This window comes from Microtus pennsylvanicus, chromosome 7, assembly GCF_037038515.1.
Source record: "Microtus pennsylvanicus isolate mMicPen1 chromosome 7, mMicPen1.hap1, whole genome shotgun sequence".
Taxonomy (NCBI): domain Eukaryota; kingdom Metazoa; phylum Chordata; class Mammalia; order Rodentia; family Cricetidae; genus Microtus; species Microtus pennsylvanicus.
The window spans coordinates 69697795-69723706 of NC_134585.1; the positions used below are offsets into that span (position 1 = coordinate 69697795).

The 25912-nt window shown below is 39.5% G+C and overlaps 1 protein-coding gene across 1 annotated transcript in view; it reads left to right on the forward strand.

The window, feature by feature from the left end:
- Ptgfr (prostaglandin F receptor) overlaps positions 1 to 12884 on the forward strand; it is a 35953-nt gene extending 23069 nt beyond the window's left edge. Inside the window, exon 3 of the mRNA XM_075981088.1 lies at positions 9939 to 12884. Within this exon, the coding sequence (XP_075837203.1) occupies positions 9939 to 10241 (303 nt within the window). The 3' untranslated portion in view covers positions 10242 to 12884. The remainder of the gene's footprint in view (positions 1 to 9938) is intronic.
- Positions 12885 to 25912: the final 13028 nt, after the last annotated feature.

Here is a 25912-nt window from a genome sequence, read left to right on the forward strand (position 1 = left end):
AACAGTTTTCTCTGGTTTGCCACCAAAAGTCTTGGTACCTAATGACCATGGATTGAGACCTCTGACCCATGTCTCTACTGTAGAAACCACTGTGAACTTAGATATTTCAAGGAAATACACAAAGTGTAGCATTCATGGCCAAGAAATTTAGACTATGTGTATTTATACATATATAAATTTAGACATCTATCTATATCTATACATAGATAGATAGGATGGGTATTCAAAGTGCTGAAAATTACATAGGCAAAGGCAAATTTTATCAAAGATTCAAGTCAACAAGTAGTAATCTAAAACATTAGTATCTATCATGAGTTATGACTCTCAAAGAAGAGGGATTTCAGCTTGCTACTCCCCTCTGAAGAAAATTAAAAGCACAGCTGTAGGAGTGCATGGTAACATTCCTGAAATCTCAGCATTTGTGGAGAAGAAGCAAGAGGTAAACACAAAAAGAAATTCAAGGCTAGTTTCAGTTACATGGTAAGTTTAAAGCCATCCTTGGCTACCTAAAACCTTGTGAAAAAAATGAGAAATAACCAAAGACCAAACTAAAGCATAACTATATGACCCTAAATGGGTTAGTTCAGATGCTAAACACTAATAACTTATATTGTCTTATCATAGTTACTCATTAAGTAAATGGATGAAAAAATCATAACTAAAATTATTTAAATTACTTTGGCTGACTGATCAGCAAGGGCCACTTCCTGGACAGAAGCTTGTATGCATTTTGTTTTTCACTATACTTCAGTTTTGTTTTAGAGTCAAGCAGTCCTCATGTCTCATCCTGGCCCAGCTCCTTCCAGCTGTGCAATCCACTGTTCCATTTCCTTGTCTGGAAAGAGAATATAAAATTACCCAGAGAGCTGTGGAGAGCACATGTGGTCTCTGAGCTTGGGGTGGCTTTTTGAAATCCTTCGTTTCTCCAAAATTTATGACTGTCTTTTTATTTTTAATGGGACACCCATTTCATTAAGAGTGCCCATCAAACGACAAATGATTGTATTAGAGCTTAGAAATGCTTTGGGCAATTTTTTCAAACTACTGCAATAACAAACCACTGTGGCAATTGGAAATTTCTCTCTGGAAATGTGTTTCAGGACAGATGGCTTACCAAAACACCTTATTGGTACCGTCTGCTTTTGCTATACAAGGCATGTTGTAAACAGTCAAATACAGTAGGATTTGCTCATGAAACAAAGCCTTTCAAGTCCTGTGACTAGCTTCCAGCTCGTCATTTTCATCATAATTCATACACATGGTGTTTGTGATCGCTCTGGTTGTGCCATAAAAGGTAAACACTTCTTGGTTAGGATGAAAATGCCTGTGTCTATATTTAGAATATAGACAGATTTTTTATATCAACTGTGGGTTTAATAGCAGTCAGCATTACTGAAAACCAGAATTTACAGTGCCATAAAATGCATGGTTAAAAAAAGTGTCTCAAATTCTGGTAGGATATATGCTAGCTTTCTTCTACTAAAACTGATTTTTTAATTGGTTTTTATTGAGCTCTACATTTTTCTCTGCTACTCTCCCTGCCTCTCCCCCACTCCCTTTAGCCATCCCCCAAGGTCCCCATACTCCCAATTTACTCAGGAGATCTTGTCTTTTTCTACTTCCCATGTAGATTAGATCTATGTATGTCTCTTTTAGTGTCCTCTTTGTTTTCTAAGTTTTCTGTGATTGTGATTTGCAGGCTGGTTTTCTTTGCTTTATGTTTAAAAACCATTTATGAGTGACTACATGTGATAATTGTCTTTCTGTGTCAGGGTTACCTCACTCAAAATGATGTTTTTGAGCTCCATCCATTTTCCTGCAAAATTCAAAATGTCATTTTTTTCTTCTGTGTAGTACTCCATTGTGTAAATGTACCACATTTTCCTTATCCATTCTTTGGTCGAGGGGCATTCAGGTTGTTTCCAGGTTCTGGTTATGACAAACAATGCTGCTATGAACATAGTTGGGCACATGTCCTGGTGGCATGATAGAGCATTCTTTGGATATGTACCCAAAAGTGGTATTGCTGGGTTTTGAGGAAGGTCGTTTCCTAATTTTCTGAGAAATTGCCACACTGACATCAAAAGGGTTGTACCAGCTTGCATTCCTACCAGCAATTCAGACGTGTTCCCTTTTCCCCACAACCTCTTCAGTATAAGTTGTCATCAGTGTTTTTGATCTTGGCCATTCTTACAGGTGTAAGATGAAATCTCAGAGTTGATTTGATTTGCATTTCTCTGATGACTAAGGATGTTGAACATTCCTTAAGTGTCTTTCAGCTATTTTAGATTCCTCTGTTGAGAGTTCTTTGTTTAGGTCTGTACTCCACTTTTTTTTTTAAATTGGATTATGTGTTCTTTTTTGTAGTCTTATTTTTATTAGAACATCAATTTAGGAGAGTATTTCAATTACACATTCAATATACTTGTAGATAAGCAATAATTTCAGCATAATGACTCTTACTATTCTTAGGAAAATGATCATTTTTTGACAAATGCTAGATGGACTGATCTGAAGACTTACTTTTGCATACTGTCTTCTAATGGGAGCTCACCAAATCCATCTGGACTAGGACTGAATGAGCATGTGATCAAACCAGACTCTCTGAATGTGGCTGAAAATGGGGGCTGACTGAGAAGCCATTGATAAAAGCACTGGGACTTGTTTCTACTGCATGTACTGGCTTTTTGGGACCCTAGTCTATTGGATGCAAAACTTCCTAGGCCTGGATGTGGGGGGGGGCTTGGACTTCCCACAGGGCAGGATTATGTGTTCTTTTGATGACCAGTTTCTTGAGTTCTTTATATATTTTGGAGATCAGACCTCTGTCTGATGTGGGGTTAGTGAAGATCTTTTCCTATTCTGTAGGCTGTCATTTTGTCTTGTTGACCGTGTCCTTTGCTTTACAGAAGCTTTTCAGTTTCAGGAGGTCCCATTCATTAATTGTTTCTCTCAGTGTCTGTGCTGCTCGGGTTATATTTAAGAAGTGGTCTCCTGTGCCAATGCGTTTGAGTGTACTTTCCACTTTCTCTTCAGTGTGGCTGGATTTATATTAAGGTCTTTGATCCATTTGGAATTGAGTTTTGTGCATGGTGATAGATATGGGTCCATTTTCATTCTCCTACATGTTGATATTCAATTATGCTAGCACCATTTGTTAAATATGCTTTCTTTTTTCCATTTGATATTTTCTGCTTCTTTGTCAAAAATCAGGTGTTCAAAGGAGTGTGAGATTAATATTCGGGCCTTTATTCGGTTCCACTGGTTCTTCTGCCTGTGTTTATGCCAATACCAGGCTGTTTTCAGTACTGTAGCTCTGTAGTAGAGTTTGAAGTCAGGGATTTTGATGCCTCCAGAAGTTCTTTAACTGTAAAGGGTTGTTTTGGCTATCCTGGGTATTTTGCTTTTCCATATGAAGTTGAGTACTGTTCTTTCGAGGTCTGTGAAGAATTTTGCTGGGATTTTGTTAGGCATTGCATTGAATCTGTAGATTGCTTTTGGTAAGGTTGTTATTTTTACTATGTTAGTTCTGCCTACTCAAAAGCATGGGAGATCTTTCCACTTTCTGGTGTCTTCTTCAATTTCTTTCTTTACAGATTTAAAGTGCTTGTCATACAAGTCTTCCACTTCTTTGCTTAGAGTTACTCCGAGATATTTTATGCTATTTGTGCCTGTTGTGAAGGGTGTTGTTTCTCTGATTTCTTCCCCACCCCTTTTATCATCTGTGTACAGGAAGGCTACTGATTTTTTTGAGTTAATCTTGTATCCTGCCACATTACTGAAAGTGTTTGTGAGTTGTAGAAGTTTCTTGGTAGAATTTTTGGGATCGCTTATGTAAACTATTATATCATCAGCAAACAGTGAGAGTTTGACTTCTTTTCCAGTTTTGGTTTCTTATTGCTCCATATATATATATATATATATATATATATATATATATATATATAGAGAGAGAGAGAGAGAGAGAGAGAGAGAGGGAGTAGGCGGAGCGCCAAGGAGACACCATGTAGTTGCTGAAGGAGAAAGACATCTGCTGGAGTCTACTGGAATCTTGCTGGCAGGCCATGGCCTCATGGTGATGCACAGATTAATAGAATTGGGTGACTCAAGATATAAGACCTAGCCAATAAGAAGCCTGAGCTAATAGGCCAAGCAGTGTTATAGTTAATACAGTTTCTGTGTGATTATTTTGGGCCTGGGCAATGGGTAAATGAACAAGCAGCCTCCATCCACACCAGTACTTTGTGGAGGGAATGCACTGGGGCTCTTAGTGTTTGGAAAGTTGACATTTACAAGCTATTTTGCGATTAAATACATTTGAGGTGATTTAGCTCTGCAGATTGATCCTGTTCTTTAAAAACCTTTAAAATCTTTTAAAAAATCTTTAAAGAAAATCTTTAAAAAATTGTGAGTTGTAGAAGTTTCTTGGTAGAATTTTTGGGATCGCTTATGTAAACTATTATATCATCAGCAAACAGTGAGAGTTTGACTTCTTTTCCAGTTTTGGAGAATCTTTAAAAAAAAAGGAGTTGTATTGCACACTTAACATCCTCAGGACGTGAAATCAGGGGCCAGACTCAGCTATACATTGAGTTCAAGGCCAGTCTAGGCAACATACTGAGACTTTGACTCAAAAAAGTAAAATAATTGTGACAATAACTTGCACGGGAATAATTCTTACTTTTATGCAGTTCCAGAATAATAGTCATATGAATTAATATAAATTATAGAGATATATTATATATATTTAAAAATACAAAATGAAAATTACAGACTCTGGCAGACTAAATGTTTTTGTAGATTTTGTCATTATTGTTTGTTTTTTCAAGACAGGGTTTCTTTATGTAGCTTTGGAGCCTGTCCTAGAACTTGCTCTGTAGGCTGGACTCAAACTCACAGAGATCAACCTGCCTCTACCTCCTGAGTACTGAGTTTAAAGGCATATGTCCCACTGCCTGGCAATAAATGTTTTTGAGTATGAAGATTTTTCCCTAACTAAATTATATAATTTCCATATCTCAATCATTTATTTGCTGAAAACCCTTAAATTAAGATTTTACATTCGATGGGTGATTCTGAGACGCGACAGAAAGAGTATAACAGGACAAGGTGAAAAGCCAGCGGCAATACACGCTTCAGCTCAGTTCTTCATGGTGCCTACTTGCATCTACGGAAACTTTTAACAAATGGTAGTAAAACATATTCACAGCGTACAGAGGGGAATCCCACGTCATACTGGGAAGAGTTTCTTTTATTATATGTGAGACTGGGTTCTCATTGAGTCTTCATGATCAGCTTTCTGTACTTAAGAGTAAAATGTGAAGATTACCCTCAGGTGACAATGTTATGAAGGATGATAGTTTGGCAACCAGTGGGTTGTGCTTCTTTATACTCAAGTGATCTGTTCGAGGACTGAGCAGCCTTCTCTAAAGCTGACAGAGAAAGAATGATCTGCTTAGGTGAGATAAACTATGATGTGAAGTCAAGCCTGGCGAAAACTCCTGTCTTAGTTATATTTCCATTGCTGTGAAGAACACCATGACCAAAAGCAACACAGGCAGGAAAAGGTTTATTTCACTTACTTTTCCATGTAACAGTTCGTCACCGAAGGAACTCAGGGCAGGAATTCAGAGGAAAGGACCCAGTGACAAGAGCTGATGCAGAGGTCACAGAGGGATGCTACCTACTGGCTTGCTCCCCATGGCTTGCTCAGTCTGCTTTCCTATAAACCCAGGACCACCACCCACAATGGGCAGGCCCTGCTCCATCAATCACTAAGAAAATGCCCTATACGCATGCCTGCTGTCAGATCTTATGAAGCGAATTTCTCAGTTGAGATTCCCTGCTCTCAGATGATGCTAGCTTGTGTCAAGTTGACATAAAACCAGCCTGCCTAATCTGCTTCAATGACTAGATGAGAACTCTATGTAATTTTCATAAACGTCATTCATATGGAAAGCACTCTTGTGATCATTCCACAAAGGCCTTGGTATCTAAGAATAGGGCATTTCTCCAGGAAATGATTTGATTATATATTCACTTAAATCATTTAAAAAATGCTGTGCCAAGGAAAAAATCAATTCTATATCTGAAGGATGCGAAGTTCAGAACGGCTCAAACAATAGCAGCATTTTTGTTCTCATGTGCGCTGGTCATGAGATCTCATGTTTGCTCTGCAAGTGTCTAACCACTCAGCTGCAGCTCCAGCTCTTTAAATTAGTTAAGCTGGAACAACTGATGAGCTAATGCAGTACAACATTGCAAAGACAAATGCTGGTGTTTATAAACAGCCCTCCGTGTAGCAACTTCCCTGTCTTTACTGTGCTACATGCAGCATTTTTATTTGTTTGTTTGCTTTTGAGACAGGGTTTCTCTGTGTAACAGTTCCGGTTGTCCTGGAACTCACTCTAGACCAAGCTGGCCTTGAACTCACTGAGATCTGCCTGCCTCTGCCTCCTGAGTGCTGGGATTAGAGGCATGTGCCACCACTGCCCGGCTACATGCATTATTATAACTGCATCATGTTGGTCTCTCCACTTAGAGAAGTTATATGTCCCAATTCACCCAATAAAACCCAACGATCCTACTGTAAGTCAGGTGCTAGATGAGAGTCTCAAATTGGTCAGACAAAAGAATGTGCATTTGAGATGACAATAATTTAGTGTGATGATTGGCTGGATAACAAAGCTAAGTTAATCATTTGTTTAAAAGGATTTTCCTTAAGTGTTGCTTCAGTATCATGACAATCTTGCATAACACCTGGACAGTCTGCAGTGAGATCCATTCACCACTAGATTAGTGTGTTTCTTGGAAGCTCGAAGAGACAGAAACGTAAACACACTTTTGAAATTTGCCATTACTGTTTGATTTTGTCTTCTGTTTTGGGGATAAGGCTTTACCACAGAACTCAGGCTTGCTTACACTTATGATGTAACCCACGCTGGCCTCAAACTTGAGATTCTTTGGGTCTAGCCTTTCAAGTGCTGGGATTCTGTGTCATCATGTCTGGTTTACCACTGCTTTCACTTCTAAATGGCCATTGGAGACCTGACTCAGGTCAAAACACATGCAAACACAGAATATATGTTGCTTTAATATTTTCCATAGCAAAACTTTAGCTAACATGGACTCAGTCCCCATGTGTTCTTATTCTTTAGTAAAATTGTTATTTCCACAAACTCCCAGAGCTGGGAGAGGTACTGCTTAATAAAGCAATGTGTGAGCCCACTAAAATATTATTAAATTACACAAAAAACAAAGGAAAACCAACGAAACATTGATAAATACCTCTATAGTTTTTATTGCATGCATAAAATGCCATTTCTTTTTCAGAATTGAGATCATATAAAAATCATTTGGTGACTTACTTTCTTTATGCTAACACTAAATCCCAACACCAATTCCTGCGTATAGTCCATTATGACCACAATTTATCCTTTGTTGGATACCATGTTTGCTCTAAAGCATCAGTGATGTACTATTATCAATAACATCATAATTGGTGTTTTCGTTTACAGGAATAGTCTGCCTATATTTTTCTTGATGACTAACTAATGATCCGGCCCTGGAGTAACTGCTCTTCGTGGCTGAGGCTACCGTGTATAGCGGAGTTACGAATGGCTGGGCACTGGATCTGTGTTCTAGAGAGAGGCTAGGACATGGGCCCTTTCAGCAGATGACTGACTGCCTCTTCGCAGTCACCTGGTGGTCAAACTACTGTTCCAGGAGAGAGGCGAGACAGAGGGGGGCCGCCATGTCACAGGCTCTCTCAATGTGCGTGTCACCAGCACAAGCCTAGCTCTTTGATGCGATCGCATGGAGAACGTTTGCTCCCAAATTTACAGGGCTGTGTCTGGCTGAGCTTTGAGATACCAGGGGCATGGTTTATTCGCTAATAGAAAGCATATGCTTTTTATATTTGTAAGGCAAGATAAATATTTACTCATTCGTTCTTGAACCAAAACCAATATGATAAAATTCCCACAGACAGGTGATAGATTTCACAGTGTCTGCTTTATTCAGCCTGTGCTCAATGCCTGGCCGAAGGAGGTAAATGGGTATTGGATGAGTGAAGACGAAAAGCAAAGTGAAAACACCGCATCCCAATTGCCCATCACGTCCTGGCCCTTTTCTGCGAAGACTGAGACCCCTATAGGTAGGTTTCTTCGGTCATATTGCATGGTTAGGGGAAGCAGTAACGGAGGCTGCGTCTGATCCAGGCGCTCTCTGCAAGATACACTTTTCATTTCGTTGGTTGCAGCACATTTAGGTCTGCAGCTGGATTCATTATTTTCCTGGAAAGGAAGCTGTTTCCCAAAGGATCTGCTTGGGATGAAGATCCTGTTTCTTTTGAGGGGTATCAAACTACCCTGCAATCCCCATTAGCTTATGCACTGAGAAAGTTTAAGTGGCTTAAAATCCTGACCTTTGTGAGGAGTGGGCCAAGGTCTCTCGGGTGATCAGTTGTCCTGTGAGGCACAGCCTCGAGGAATAAAAACATGAATGAGTTTATGAGGTACATTTTAAGTGTCGACTTTGTACTCGGTAATAGAAATAAAAAGAACTCAAAAATGCATAGACCAGTTCAGGATTGGCATGTGTTGTGAGTGGCTAAGTAGGCATGGATAGGAACCAGAACCACCTCAGCTCCAAATTCATTTTGATGGGATGATGAAAGAGAGGTGAGACTATTCTTAGGTGAAGGTTGTAGAATAGGTAGGAATTAGTGACCAGAAAAATATGGCAGAGTATTTTAAAAGAAAAGCAATTTGAGCAGATGCTCAGAAGGGTGCTATACTCCTGGGACCAGTGAGGCCTCCCAAGCAGTGAGAGCAGAGGGTTTGTCCCTGTGATCTGAGGTTGTGAGGGTCAAGTTTTGGGTGCATCATGCAGCAGCCACTGTGGAGTGTGCTGTAAGGACAACGAAGGCTTGGTTGAAGGGCCCCACCCTTCAGACATTGATGCCATTGATGTGGACAGAGACCTCTCTTTCCTACAACAGTCTTGGTATTTTTTCATTTAGAATGTTCGGGTTTGCTCTATAATCTTGTAATCCAGATGGCTCAATAGACCAAATGTATTTATAATTTTTCTGAATTATCTTCTATTAATTTATTTGTTATCCATTTTCATAGACAGGATATTTTCAATATTCTCTTATTTGGTACTTTGTGTGTGGTAGTCAAAGCTAGACTTGGTGATTTGTCTTATTTTAATATAGGATGACGACCAGTCCCACAAACGGTCTTTACAACAATGTATACGCAAAATGGACACAGGACACCAAAATAGACATTGTTATGGCTAAGCCACCTTTGATGTAGAGAGTCATTTCTACAAAGCCTTTGGAAAGTTCCATGCAGACTCCTGGGAATGTATGCTGAGTAAAGATGGGAGATGAAGAAAAGTAGGATTGTTGGTATTAGGCGAAGAGGCTGGTAATATTGTAGCTACTAAAGGGAAATTCTAAAGTTCTTTTTTATTTTCTTTTTGAGACAGAGACTCTCTATGCAACTCAGACTGGCCATGAACTCATGATTCTTAGAATACCAGTATTACAGTGTCCAGCAAAGTTCATTGTTTTAAAAACTTATGTGCAATTTATTTGTTTAACTATGCTTTCATCTTCTATTGAATAAGCAAATGTGTATTTATTTAAAATTTGTATTCCCAGAAGTATAAGGCTAGTTGCTGATATCAATATTTGTTCCCCCATGAGTCTGTTTTATACAGTGGAATATCATTTTTGTAGTGTTCATGTTAATTTGAATTAAAATTGCATGCACAATTTACACCGTATTTCCCCAGTATTTTTCAAAATAGCAGTGCTTTGTGGGATGCGGTACAAAGGTCATGTCACATCTGTAGTCAAGTTGAAAACTATGGGACCAAAGCAATGCCTGTGACCAACAGCTTTCCCTGTTTTGCTTGTTTTCTAGGTAACAATGGCCAACATTGCAATAAATGGAAACAATTCCCCAGTGACCTGTGAAACGACACTCTTTGCTCTCCGGATGGCAACGTGGAATCAAATCTTAGACCCTTGGGTCTATATTCTACTGCGGAAGGCTGTCCTTAAGAACCTGTATAAGCTTGCCAGTCATTGCTGCGGGGTGCATATCATCAGTTTGCACATCTGGGAGCTCAGCTCCATCAAGAATTCCTTAAAGGTCGCCGCTATTTCTGAGTCTCCAGCGGCAGAGAAGGAGAGTCAGCAAGCATCTAGTGAAGCAGGACTGTAGGTCGATGCAGAGCTGGAAGAAAATCGGGGGGAGTTTTGGAAACATCTCAGTAAATTAGATCGATAGCCTAACTGGAAAATTTGGACTGCGGTGTATGGATCGGGAGTACACTGGAGGGACGCAGCTTCTGGATTTGTTGTACTGGCTGCTGCATGGTTGTGCATTTTCACTCATTTTTGTCAACAGGAGGTAGACGGTTACAATGCAGTGGAGTTGAGTGAAACGCAACCTTTGAGTTTAGTTGTGTGACTTGTGTTTTTGGAATAAATGAATCTATTGAAGCCCAATGCCAATGAACTTTACCTATTTTCCAAGATACCTTAATGCTACCTATACCATGAAATGGTCATTTCATTGACTTATAGGCTAGGCTCAAAATGACAAAAGACTCAGTTGTTTGTGTGTGTGGTTCTTGTCGGTTTACCAGTCCACATACCCTTGGTCAATGTCTGCGTGACCATGACATGTGGGATGCACAGTGGCTTGTGAAGACCACTACATCTGCTGGGTCAGCCTGACCCAGTGAGGCTGGTGAGCATGGCCGTTTTTGTCACAACTGACACGTGTCCTTGCTTGCGCTGGTTTTTATGAAGGCCAATTATTGTTTGAAGAATTTTTTCTATAAAGTAATTGATTATCAGTGTTTAAGTGATCTTCTTTTCCTCTGAAAATTGTAGAGAAGCATAGGCTTGATCTTAGCTCAGATTCAGCTCCTGGTAGCACACCCACTAAGCCTCATCGTGGGCTCTGTAAACCATCTAGATCCCAGTGGTACATGCCAAACACAGGGCAAATATTGCTTTATCTGAGATGTCATTTCTGTGTCAGAGAATAAAAGAAAACCAATCAAACAAAGTCTGTCTGCAGCTAGTGTATTTCTGCTTTACAAACACAGGCATAGGAAGTTCTGTCTGCTGGACCACATTTTCAAAGGCTCGAGTTATCAGTGTGGAGGGGAAGGATCTGAGATTAGGCTGAGTTGGAGACCTATTGTTATAGTTAACCAGAGACCAAGGGACATGACTCTGTCCCCAAGTTTCCCAGTCATAATTCACACTTCTTTGCTTGTTTGTGTAATTCATCAGAAAGAGTTTTGGTTTCGGTAGTCATCAGGAGCATTGTAGCTTCACTGGTGACTAGGGTTAGTGGTTATGTTTGACAAAGAAATGCATTTTTATATTTAAAAAGTCCTTGCTTTCATCAAGTTTGACTGTATTTAAAAATACTACTTCCCCCCTCCTTTGCTATGTGTATGGGTGTTTTGCTTGAATGCCTTTCTGGGCATCATGTATCTTTCCGGCGCCTATTGAGACCAGAAAAGGGCATCCGATCCCAAGGGACTGGAATTACAGATGGTTGTAAGCTACCATGGGGGTGCTGGGAATTGAACCCAGGTCCTCCAGAAGAGCAGCCAGTGCTCTTAACTACTAAGCTGTTCCTTCAGCCTCCGAAACTTGCTTTTATCTGTAAACATGATTTCGGATTCTAGAAATTCTGAGAATTTAATAAAACTAAATTAGTACCTTTATAAATTTCTGCTTTTGATTGATAGTTTACATTAGCTATGATTACTGATTTTGGTAAATTCTCATGAGTAAATTCAAAGAAAATCAGCAAATAGCCTTTTGAAGACATAAAGGAAATTATTTGTAGTGAATTTGCAAGGAATACATACTATAATTATGCAACAATAGTAACTTAAAGACAATAAGAACATCAACAATAAAATTGATTCTCATGTAGAGAATGTGTCAGATAATAGACAACAATGTCCTTCTGTAAATTGGACCTGACATTGTAAAAGGTTGTGCCCAGTTTAAACTTAAGCTGACAACCATGTGTTGGTTATTGTGGTGTACATATGTATACATGTATGTATGTGTGTTCAAGTGTAAATGTATTATGTGTATGAATTTGTGTGTCTATGTATTGTATGTGCACATGTATATATAACGCATATGATTGTAAAAAGCCATTACAGTTTGTGATTGCTGTTACATTACATAAATGTTATCATGTTGAATTTCAAGAGCACTTACAGCTTGGAAAAACTTCTGGAAGGTTCACTTATTTTCAGAACCGATATTTATTTCCAATAGCAATAAGGCATTGGCATCCTATAAACTGCAACACGAAGAAGCCAGTCTCCATCTGCCCTCGTCGTAGTTGGTGAAGCTCGGGCATTTCAGCTGGGGAAAGACACAGAGAAGAACTTGCTCTGAGGCCCCAGGTCTCATGGCTATGCTGTCACCCTGCCCATGTGCACCTGCAATGAGACCATACTGTAACGTCATAGTGTGGTGGAGGCAAGGCTCCGGGAAGTGGCAAAGGAGTGGATCTCTACAGATTTTGGGTAATTTATCCATACTCTCTAAGCCTACTTTTTGGGCAATTTAACTGATCTTGAGATGAGGCTAAACAGACAGTGTAAATATAAAAAATTGGAAAAAAATTAATGTATTCCTGAATCCAAAACTGTCCTCGTCGGCGTTGTGTTGGGTAATGAGCAGACCTATTGCACAGTATGTTGGGTAATGAGCAATGGAGGGAAGCACTCACTGGTAACTCCTGAGTTATCAGTGTGTAAACTGAATTTGTTCTTATTCATATAATAAATAGTAGAAATGTCTCCAACAAGCTCACAGATGCGAGTGTGTAAGCTCTGCTTTGACATTTATAATCTGTCTCATGAGGTCACCTACTGTACGTACCTTCACACACTATCCAAACACTGGTTTCTGGAGAATAACATTCTTACAGGCAAACAAGCACTAAACATGTCCGACCTTTTTAAAGTCTTTGTAATTGTTTAATGAAAATGGGATAAAAGGAATATCACTTTTTTTCAAGAGAGCATACTGAATTGGATTAGTTGTGGGTACCGACAGAAAACTTGCTACTTGCTGGTGGGCTTCATGAGGTGACAGAAATACTCTAAAGACAGAACGTACCTTTTAATTGTATATGAAGCCGAAAATTCCTAGATACTAACTCGCACATAAATGAGTATCTGTTATGCAGAAAATAGTTTTATTTTCTCATTTTCAGTCTTAAAAGTCATTCTGCCTTGTTTTTGTGCTGAATGTGAGGTTAGGAGCTAAATAAGGGTACTCACTAATATAGAAAATGAGATTTTATTGAAATGCTGGGTTGCCTGCTTATGAACTGCTTTCTAGGATCTGAATATAAAAACTGGGATTGTACATTTTCCTAATTCATTACCCGGTTCTCAGAAGGGTTTTTCACTTGATAAATAGTGTTGGACTTCAACTCATTACTCACACTTTTCAATTGGAGAAGAAATGAGTGGTTCCTTTGTTATGTGAAGGAATGTGTTTTGTGCTATTCACACTTGTAGTAAAAGAGTAAACGATAATAATATGTATATACTATTACTTGCATCAGTATGAGCTGCATGCTGTCTAAAAGCTTTGGCTGGCTTGAAACTTTAAATGGCTTTGTGATAAGCATGGACTAATATTCATCACAAAAGGTTAGTTGGCTTTAGGAAGTCGTACAGATGTGGGACTCTCCATTGATATTTGTTGTTAAGTGGTGAGCACTTCAATTTTCTTTTTATGCTTTAGTTACTCATCCCATGCCCACTCATCTGTGTCATTTCTGGTTCTTTTATCTGAGCCTCACTTCCCCTACAGAAGTCCACCATATCAAACAGCTTTAAATGTCAGTGCTATAACCCTTACAAAGGCTTGCACCTTGCCCGTGGCTCCTGTCTAGTAAGCAATCTAGTCATTGGACTCACTTCAGAGAACTCAAACTTGAATTGCCACCATTATACACTGCTATTCACATCACATGGTTTGTGGTGAGATAGGAAGGTATTTAGCTTGCTGGACCTGTTGTAGAAAAGAGCCACACTGAGCCGAGCCAGTGACGTTAGCTGGACTTTTTCTTATGTTTGCAGAAGCTTAGAAGGATCGGTGTATGGTTAGGGTCTGTCTCCTTGTCTTGTAGATGTGTCTTTTCCCCTTGTCTTCATGTGGTCATCCCTCTTTGAACATCTATGCCCCTGCTTTTCCTGAGGAGGACAGCCACAGACAAACTTTAATAGGATTCATTCTTGTTATCTTTTTGACTTTAGTTACCATAGAAAGATCTGACTAACAAAAATAATTATAATATATGATAATTGGAAGGTCACAATTCAATTTGTAGCAGCAGTACAGACAGTGACATCGAGATGCAGCTACAGTGACTGACACACAGGGACCAAGTCTTAAATATTGGTGTGCATACCTTGGAGATGAGCGATTTCTTAAAACAAACTGCTGTGACCTGCTGTATTGACTGGTTTGGTAAGTTTGGGGTTGTAGGAGAGGAATGTATTTTGTAATTAGATTTCAGATGAGGGTATCAGGCAATGCTAGTCTGAAGAACACACTTTGGGAACCATTGGTATATTTCTCCTTGAGCATGCAGGTAACCAGCCAAATATTGCAGCATGAAATGCACAAAGAACAAATAAATGACCTATGTAACCATGCAAAATTTCATCGCTGTTTCCATACTGGCTGTTTCATACCTAGCCTAGTTTTCTCCCCAACTCTAAGCAAATTGATTAGGGAAAAAAATGTCTGCCAAAAGAATATGGACAAGAAGTTGTATAAAAACAACCCAAGCAGATAGTGAGACAAGGCTTAGCTGGTCTCTAGTCTCTTACTAGTTTTAGAAGGATTGTTCAGAAAGCAGATGAAATTTCATTACTAAACTCTTAGAATATTATTTAAAGTTTGACTTCATAGCTAAACGTTTCTTTTTTGGGTCTCTCCCTCCTCCTTCCTTCTTAAAAGAATCCGAGGCCATTTGGATTGATTTTATGTTTTCCTTCCTATGATTCCAATGTTTACAATATTTCTATTCTTCTTTGATCTTGGTATTTTCCACTCTTGTTTGAGTCCAGTTGATTTTAAAATCACTTCTCACCAAACTAAAAAAATTCTTTAGTTGGTTGTTGGCTTTCTAGATGAGTTCTGAGTGTTTATTTCCAAATAAGATGACAAGGGGGTTAATACTTTTGTTCCATGGCAAGTAAATTATTAAAATGGATTCTATTCAATGGGATTAAAATGGCAATTGAGATTAAGTGGATAAGAACAAAATAAAAACACATTGATAATCAGGTCCATTTATTTATTACAGATTTGTTTGTTCGTGTTCTCAAAACAGGATTTTTCTGTGTAGCTCTGGCTGTCCTGGAACTCTCTCTATAGACCAGGTTGGGCTTGAATTCACAGACACACAGACACACATGCACATACATACCAGAATCTATAGACTCAGAAACCCAGGCTACCCTTTTGCAAGACTCCACTCTTCTAGGGATGTTCCTCCTCCTCCTGAGGGGAATTTATAGTTGGTTACTATGCATTTCCAAAGTTTTTTTTTCAAGACGGGGTTTCTTTGTGTAATAGCCCTGGCTGTCCTAGAACTTGCTTTGTAAATCAGGTTGGCCTTGAACTCACTGAGATCTGCCTACTCTGCCTACCAATGCACTGGGATTAAAGGCATGTACCACTATCACCTGGCTTGTTTAGGAGTTGTTTTTTTTTTTTTTCTCCTCACAGCCACCTGGGATTTCAGGGCCAAACACACTAGCTTCTAAGTTTGAGTGATTAGGATAGCTGAAATAGTAATCAGAGTTGTTTTTCTAGAATTGTGGCATTTGTGAGCTCAATTTATAAGGAGATTTCCTCACAGAGACACTGAAAAACAAAGCTCAGGAGTGACCTGGGAGTTAAAAAGGCTTTTTTCATCTAAACTAGGCAGGTGGTAAAATTTAGGATGAGCAAAAAGTTTTCTACAAAGAGCCCAGTACTTTGGGCCCAAGGAAGAAAGCACAGGATTTGTGTAACAATGTCCACCTAGGAAACCAACTGGGTTTCATTTCCATGTTTCCTAAATACACAACTGTTGTAGGAGGCTGTTTGTTAGTTTCCAGCTGTTTAGTCCTGAAATAATCACACGGAAACCATATTATTTGCAATACTGTTTGGCCAATAGCCTGAGTGTATTTCTGCCTAACTCATATTGTAAATTAACCCATCTCCATTAATCTGTGCATCACCACAAGGTCATGGCCTATCAGCAAAGTTTCAGCACGTCTATCTCCTGCAGCGGCTCCACGGTTTCTCCCTGACCCTGACCTTCCTTCTCCCAGCATTTAGTTTAGTTTTCCCTGCCTAGCTCTGTTCTACCCTATCAGGCCAAGCTAGTTTTTTTTATTAACCATGGTATTCACAGCATACAGAGAAGAATCCCACACAGAGAGCTCATCTTTGACCCCAGTGAGACAGGTCATTTAGATCTTCATAAATTTACTCTTATTATAACTTATATCCAACAAAAATAAAAATTTGTTGTGCACCAATTTGCCGAAATTTATTTCAGAGTTAAGATAGAAGTTTTTTCTGAACTAAGGAAGTAACAACAACCATTTAGCCTGTTGACTAGCATTAGCATCACCCACCTGATATGTTTAAGAACTTACTAGATTGCTGAGGTACGGAGAGGGAAAGCATTGGAGAGCAATCAGGGAAGATTTTAATGTCAACAATTTCCCAAGAAAACATGAAATCTGAGAGCAGAAGCTGATCTAGCATTGTTAGAAATCATTTGTTTCTCAGAGGCATTAACAATAACTCTTTATAAGACGATAAGCTCTCCACAAAACTCAGTATTTTTACTCTAATTATGAATACTGTTTACAAGTTAGTCTGAAAGTCATTAAGTTCTAAAATGTTGACACCATTGTGATAGAGGTTGCATTTAGAGCATCCGTGTTCAGTGGTACTTTGATTGACGCCAGCCATCCTTTGCTCTGCTGTTGAAAGACTTCTCTACTCCCTGCAGGTCAGGCATGGCTACATTTGCTTGATGTGTAGCTATGTTTGTTGTATTTCCTCCTACTCTCTCGTGAACAGTTAGTACTTTGACTTTTCACAACAAATTTAAAATTTGATTCATGAAAATAAGAATTGTTTTACACCTTTGCTTTGAAATTTGATTTTATTCTTCATTTCCCACAGGATCAAGTTCAAACCATTTAATGTGACAAAGAGAGGTCTTCTTTTCTTTGCCTCGGCGTATCATCTTGGGGGAGTAAACAGCCCCTGTCCCAGGTGTATCAAACTGAAAGTCATGGACCCACATGTGGTTGAGGGCAGCTATGAATGTGACCCAACACGAAACTGTGAGATTACTTAGAACATTAGCTTTGTTTTGTTTCACAACTCCACTGTGGAAGCTTTGAGCATAAACCTTGTAGATGTCATGCCGTGCTGCAATGACAGTGTAAAGCCTCCTTTCCTCTGTGAGATTCCGGTCTCTTTCATCAGTGCCAAGGGTGTTCACCACTTCTCTGCTTTTGTGCTAAGACGAAGTTGATTTCCCACAGGCTTCATGAAGCCATGAAAATCAACCTTTTCCGCCTAGAATTTTAGATTCATGTGCTTCCAGTTCTCCAATTTTATCTTTATTATGACACCATTTTGCCATTGTAACCTCATATCACTTTAAATATATGAAATAGGAATTATTTACCTAAAATCACAGCTTCCAAGAATCCTGGCTGCACTCCAGGTGGGAAAAGAAATTTAAACCATCACAGTTTAACTAAAGTGTCATACAAACTGCCTGCCTCGGAAGGCTCAAAAGGCTCTTGTATAAGGTCCATTAATGAGAATTCCAGTTACCTAGTGTTAGGAAAAAGTGGATTCCTCACCCACAGACTTCACAGCTGGGGGTTTGGCCAGTCAGAGATCTAAAGCATTCTTATGAAACAGTGCCAATGTGTTGATCATTGTGTAGACATCTTTTTTTTTTGGTGGTACAGTAGAGGCTTTTTATTATTATTATTATTTAATTATTTATTAAAGATTTTTGTCTCTTCCCCGCCACTGCCTCCCATATCCCTTCCCCTCCTCCAGTCAACTCCCCTTCTCTCATCAGCCCCAAAGAGCAGACCGGGTTCCCTGCCCTGTGGGGAGTCCAAGGACCTCCCACCTCCTTCCAGGTCTAGTAAGGTGAACATCTAGACAGCCTAGGCTCCCACAAAGCCAGTACGTGCAGTACGATCAAAACCCAGTGCCATTGTTCTTGACTTCTTAGCAGGTGTAGACATCTTTTTATTGATATTATTTCTAAGCAATACAATTATATAAAGACATAAAAAACCTAGAAGTGATTTAAAGGATGATGTCTTGATATGAATATTATTTCATTTTCTACATGATTCTTGAACACCTGGAGATTTTGGTATCCCTTGTGAACACCAAGAAATGACAATGTCGGAATTAAGCAAATCTCTTACGTTCAAAATCCTGACATAGATGTTACTGTGTAAAGAATATTACATAAACTCTCTCTCCCTCCCTCTCTCTCTCTCCCTCCCTCCCCCCTCTCTCTGTGTGTGTGTGTGTGTGTGTGTGTGTGTGTGTGTGTGTGTACACCGGGAATTAAACCAGGGTCCACATATGCCGAGCAAGGCAACATAACATTGTGCTATGTGCCTAAAGCTAACTAGTTTCAATACTGCCCTGTATTCACATTGGAGTTTCTCTTCTTTGTGATAGTTGTATGGCCCTCCTCTGATTACGTAAATAAACGCCTATTAATCCCAGTTAGGGCACTGAAGATAGATAAAGGAAACGTCTCTAGCCATGTCTAACTTCTAACAGATAACTTTGTTGGGATTTTTCACTGTAGCACAGGTGAGAAGTGACTAACAGGAGCTTGAGTCACTCAGAGATGTCCATGCTCACAGCACGGGTGGTGACTTGAGAAAGTTGTATCCTTGGGAGCCCTGCTTAGTGGCTCAACATCTGAAGAGTCTTGTTCTCCTTGCAGTTGGCCGCTGCTTTTAAAAGCTTGATGAATTGTGTAACTTCTGAGCCAGAGATGTCAAGGACACTATGGGAAGGCCCACACAATCAACAAACCTGGACTGACAGAGGCTTGAAGTGATTGAACCGACAACCAGGGAGCCTGCATGAGACTGACCTAGGTGCTCTGCATATGTGTTACAGCTTTGTAGCTTGGTCCTCCTGTTGTAACTGTTTTACTGGCTTTTGGGAGCCTGCTTCTCATACTGGGTCGCCTTGCCCAGCCTTAAAACATGGGCAGGTGCTTAGGCTTACTGGAACTTGATATAACATGTTTTATTGATACTCATAGAAGACCTGCCCTTTCCTTGATGGAGACAGAAGAGGAGGACATTGGGGGATGGGTGGGAGGAGAAGAGTGAGGGAGAGGGTCTGGGAGGGGAGGATGGTGGTGGGCAGGCTGCAGCCAGGATGTAAAATAAATAGATAAGTAAAATATATAGATAAATCAAAAGAAATCCTAAGATGGTTGTAAATTACATGTGTAGGTATAATGGATTTATAAAAGATAAATCCATGTGACTTCATATAGCTAATCTCCTTATAAAGTAATTTTGGTGTCTTTGTACTGTTCCTATTTAATCATTCTTGAGAAGATTTATGCAAAATATGTTTTAGAATACTTATAAAGGTGCATGAGTGTCTAGCCTGCTTGTCTGTCTGCATACCACACGAGTACCTGGTCCAGAAGAGGACAGCAGAGGGTGTTGTATCTCTTCAGAGTGGAGAGAAGATGCTTGTGAGATCCTGTATAGGTGCTCACATATGTATATCACCGTAATCTAAAAACCTGAAAACTGAACCCTCTCTGCTGGAGAGCAGCCAGTGCTGTCAACCACCGAGTCACCTCTCTACCCCTCTTTTCTCTTTTTCTTTTCTTTTTTCACTTGGTTTTGTAAAACTTTAGAATGATTTTCCCGAGTTCTCCTTCAGTGGTGCCTTGTTAAATGATCCCTTTGTGTATAACAGTCCTTGTGCCCACCTGTCCTTTTTACCCTTTTTACACAAAACTGCAGCAAAATCTTGGGAGTCATAGGAAGCCAGCTTTTCAGAAAGCATCGTGCAGAGTCTTATAATAGTCATTTTTGAATAGAGTCTACGGAGCTTTCAGGGACCCCATGAAGTGACAGAGGCAGAGCCTCCTACAGAAGGTGAGAAATATTAATAAATACAATGGTTCTCCTCATCAAATAAAAGCTTGCCACAAAGAACCATCTTATAACCTGGAGAGAGAATATTAATGTCTGAAAGCTCTACATGAAAACATGAGAAGTTATGCTACCTTTATATCTCAGTGATGTTAGGTCAGGGAAAACTCAAGATAACTCAATGTTTAAAATAAAATACATGTTTAATATGCATAAAATATATGAAAAATTAAATATCAAGATATTCTCTAGTTTGTGAGTGGACATAAAGGACTTTTAGTGAGTTTATGTTTTTCCATCTTTATAGTTTTGTGGATATCAAAGGGCTGTATTGATGGTTACATGGCTGAAATCCCTATGTGTAGTCCTATGTAGTAGACAACCCTAGAAACTTGGCCTCTTCATTTTACTTTAAGTTACTCAGCTATGAGAGAAATATATAAACAAAACACCATAATCTGTAAACCTGAGATTTCAACCAAATCTATTTGGCATACTATCCACTTAGTTGGTTTGTTTCTAGAGAAGCTCTGGGAAACCAAAACTTAAAATAAATATTGCTAAATAATACCAACAACAGTGTTATAAACTGAACCTTGAAATTTCCCTAAATTCAGGTACTGAAACACCAAACCCCACTCTGACCAAAGACGGAAGTGGGGCCATTTGTGGTAACTAGTTACACAGGAATGACCAGGGTGGAGCCCCTAGAGTGCCTTTAGTACCCATATAAGAAAGGACAAGCTGGGCAGTGATGGCGCACACCTTTAATCCCAGCACTCGGGTGGCAGAGGCCAGCGGATCTCTGTGAGTTTGAGGTCAGCCTGGTCTACAAGAGCTAGTTCTGGGGCAGCTAGAACTGTTACACAGAGAAACCCTGTCTCCAAAAACAAAAACAAAAAAAAAAAAACGAGGAAGGGATGAGTGAGGAATTGCTTTTCTCTGGCCTCCTCTGTGTGAAGAGTCATGAAGATGATAGCTATTTTCAAATATGGGCACAGACCTTCATCAGACACAAGATTTATGTGTAGCTTACTGTCAGTTTTTCAGCTCTCAGATGTGTGAGAAGTGATTTTTTTTTATTTTTTGCTACCATTCTATAGTGATATAGTACAAAATCCTTAACAAACTAAGAGGAATAGTCTAAATAAAGATTTAGTCCAAGGTTTGCTACTGAGAAACAAAAGGGAATAGTTCCAGAGAGTAAGGGAAGCAGAGGACTGGATCAGTTCCTTCATCATTCAACCAAGGTCTGCTTCAATTGCAGTTATACAAATAGTCACACAGACAGGTGGCCTGTGCCCACATCCTCACATAGCCCTCCCTCTGTGTCTGTATTCCTTCTCATTTATGGTCATCACTCACGTCTGGGTTAGGGTCCACCTTCTCAATCAACTTTAACTTACTTACCTCATTAAAGACCATTTCCTTGTATGATTATATGTATTTCTTTCCTCTTCTCTAAAGAAGGGGTAATGTCAGCACCCAGAGTAGTCCATGCAGACATATACTGAAGACAGTGCAGACTTCCTCTTTGCCCTGGTCTCAGGATGATTATATGCACCAGGGTACACTGCTCCTCCACACCTCTGTCAACCCGTACTGGATATTTCACAAAACAAAAAATACACTTGTTTTAACCATGGATATTTCAATTAATTATTTTAATATATTATATTCTGATCGTGGTATTCCCTTCCTCCAACTTCCTACAGATCCTCACCACTTCTCCATCCACCCAAGTCTATGTCTTCTTTCTCTTTAGAAACTGAGTCCCAAATGGGATGTCTTCATCACACGTCTCCTCTCGGGGTTCAAGAAGCTATGGAAGAGGGGGAGGAGGTGGAGAGTTTTGAGCTGGTTTTGAAGTTGGTTTTGTTTTTTATTAAGCAGTTATTTACCAAGAGTACCATCAGGTTAACTGAAGCTTTTCAGTAAATAAATTGCCGAAGAATGCAAAACCTCCCATTCCTTAGGAATACAGGGGCATACCTCAGTGTGTAAAACATTTGGTGGTGATTTTGTAAACTGCTTTAAGTCAAAATTTAAAAATAGAAGAGCTTTATAAAGCTTTTCCTTGCTATAAAAAAGTGACATTTCAGGCAGACCCTCATAGGAGGCACAACATACACGACTGTTATTCTATTTTAGAGATGACGAAACCCAGATCTGTGACCTTGTCCAACTTTCCATGCTGGAAAGGAGCCGGTATGACGTCAGCAGCTTAGCCTGGATGCCCTCGTTGTCCTGCCTCTCGTTGCTCCACAGTATGGTTCAGAGGTTGGCAAAGCATTCAACAACAGTCCTCTTGCAGCCGCCAAAGCTCTCAGGTGTCCTTTTCAAGAAGAGATAATGACAATAACTCGAATCCTGTCATTAATCACTTCATACAAAGCCTAGCTCCAGGGTTTTCTGATGCTTCATTATGCCTGGGGAACTGTGGCATCCAGTTTGAATTTCAACATTTGCAGTCTCTCCTTCAGAATACCCAGCATGACTTAGTCTCTATCTTTCACCATAAGTAGGAATTTTAGACTTTCAAATTAGCAAAAAGTAGTAATGATTCCAGTGCAGCTGGAGACTCAGAGACATGCCAGTGCCAGACGTTTGTGACGTTCATGTCAAAATGTTGACTGATGATTTCTTTCTAATTTGGATAGAATAATTAACTTGGGTGCAAATTATCTCAAGTAGCATGGTACTCTTCCAACTTTCCTTTATTAACTAGGTATTTATTGGAGTGGGTAGTGAGATGGCTTAGTTGGTAAAAATCCTTTGCAAGCAAGCATGAGAAACCAAGTTTGATCCCTAGCATAAATAAAAACAACAGCAAAACAACAAAAAACCTCAGCCATATGCATAGACTCGGTAGAGTATGCCTATAATCCCAGTGCTGGGCAGGCAGAGATTGCAGGATCCTCGGGGCTTGCTGGCCCGTCAACATAGCCAGATCAGTGAATTCCAGATCTAATAAGAAACCCACTTCAGAAAATAAGGTGGTGAGAGATTGAGGAAAGGATCAGATGAATTTATTTGGTCCTGGTTGCCATGGTACCTACTTGTAGGCGGAGGCTGCTCATTTGTTTCCCAGCCTCCCAGACCTGAAATGATCACACAGAAACTGTATTATTACAACAATGCTTGGCCTATTTTCTCACACTTCTTATTGGCTAGCTCATATCTTAAATTAATCCATTTCTATTAATCTGTGTATCGCCATGTGGTTGTGGCCTACCGGTAAGGTTCTGTCCTTCGGCATCAGGTATCTGTCACCTGCATGGCACATGACTTCTCTCTGACTCCGCCTACTCTCTCCTCCTCTCTCTGCTTAGAATCCCTGCCTTGCCCTATTCTGTGTTGCAACAGGACCAAAGCAATTTTATTCACTAACCAATGGTATTCACAGCATACAGAGGCAATTCCACATCACCTACTGTTGTAGGTACTAAGGATTTTTTTCCTGAAAAACAATGATTCCACTTTTAAAGGAACAATCACGTGTTTTCCTGTGAGCAATCAATTATACTGCCACAGGAAGAGGTCTGAGCACATTGTCTCTTCATTAGTTCTTGCAAGATTACTAAGCATATGGTTTATATGTGCAATCACATGTCTTAGAGGTCATAACACTATGTGTTCCAGTTTGGCCACAGTATAACTCCTGGTAAACAGTTTTCTGTTGTACCGGATAGGTTTTGTAACTTGATACAAAGTAGGGTCACTTGGGAAGAGAGAAACTCAACTGAAAAATTGGTTCCATCATATTGACCTGTAGGCAAATCTGTGGGCATTTTCTTGATTGATATGGAAAGGCCCAGCTCACTGTGGGTGGTGCCACCCATGTGCAGGTAGTTCTGTGTTGCACAAGCTGAGCAAGCCATGGGGAGCAGTCTAGTAAGCAGCACTCCTCCATGGCCTCTGCATCAGCTCCTGCATCCAGGTTTCTGCTTTGGCTTCTCTGATGATGGATGTTCCTCCTCATACTGCTTTTGGTTATGGTGTTTATCACAGCAGTGAACTATAACAAAGATGTCTGCCTTTAGGATAATAAATCTCTTCTTAGGCACAAAGGTATTTTTTTTTTTACTGGGCATTGAAAGTGTTGAAGATTTATAATTATTTGAAGATAATGTTTTATTCATAAAGTTGAAGTGGTGGAAGGAATGGGAGAATCAACATATGTGTGAGTAGATAAAACATCAAAAGGTGTCCTTTCACTAAACAAGTGTAGAAACAGACTTCTTGGTGGGTTTCAGTGATCTGCTTCTACTCCTTTCACAGAACTTCACACAGCTAAGCATGTCATGTGTAAAGCTCTCTGAAAGTTCTGGGAAGCAGTTTAGTCATTATTAAGAAAGGAGTTCATTCATCATACGAAGTCAGCTTTACTGGGATTGCCTACAGGAAAGGCCAATGATTACACCTTAGCATTTCTGCTGAATCCATTTCTACCAAATCTACTGGAAGATTCGGCAGTGCAACAGAGCATTAATAGAGGAGTTGGCTTTTTCCACTAGCAGAAACAGTGCGTATTAACTACTGATCCGCACATGCCATACCTTTGAAACCAGATGCTTGGTTCTACTAATCTCCCTGTGTAAATTGTAAGATAATAGCATCTCTAGGGGAGCACCGGTCCTTCCTTCCCTTTTAACAAATATTTGCTGAGCTGCTTTCAGTCCATGCTAGTGTTTAAAGGGACAGATTAAAACTGCATATTAATCATTAAGCTGTGGGAACATTCCCTTCATAATAATCCATAAAGCAGCAGTAGGAAAGCATAGATTGACTATAATTAATTAGAAAATGCATGTTAGCCTTTATCTTTGATTAATCTGTACTTAGATTTTTGAAAATTTTCTGAAACTCGCTGATTAATCTATGAATACCTCTTTCTTTGATTTGTTCAAACACAAGTATATTATTCAAACTCTTAGAAGCTATTTTTCATATATAAATTAGAATGTTCCTGATTTGCTGATATTGCTCCATATTTTAATAAATAGTAAAGGTGTATAATATATTAATGTCATGAAAATGATCCCCCCTTTCCTGCTGGTGACTTCTAAAGTGTTTCACATAGTTTTCTGGCAGTTTCTCTAGGAGAAGATGAGAATGAAGACTACAGGGAAAGCCCAGCCTGGGCACAGAGATGGATGTGTTCACCGGTGACACCTGGACAAGCATGTCGTGTTATGGTATTGTAACGTCGGGGCTCAGGTGGATACAGTCAAAGACAAGTTTGTACAGTCTGATGGGACTTGGGGCCTTAATAAATTTTACATCGTTCCCAAACAATAGAGGGTCACCCAAGTAGTTTACAAAGGAAAACAACACAAGCTTTAGATTTTTAGACAGACACTTCTCAAAAACTAATAAAATAGTTCAATGGGTAGAGGCACTTTCAGGCAAACCTGAAGATGGAGTGTTATTCTATACAATTTGTTCACGATTCCTTATGCAGGCTCCATGCAGTGTAAACAAGGATTTAAAGTCAATAAAATCCAATGAAGTATTCACAGAACTCTGAGATTTCAACCTCTGAATTTAAAATTAGAAATGAAATGGAATCTGTCCTGCAGTTAGCAAAGTGGGTTAATCTCGTCTATGTTGATTATATAAA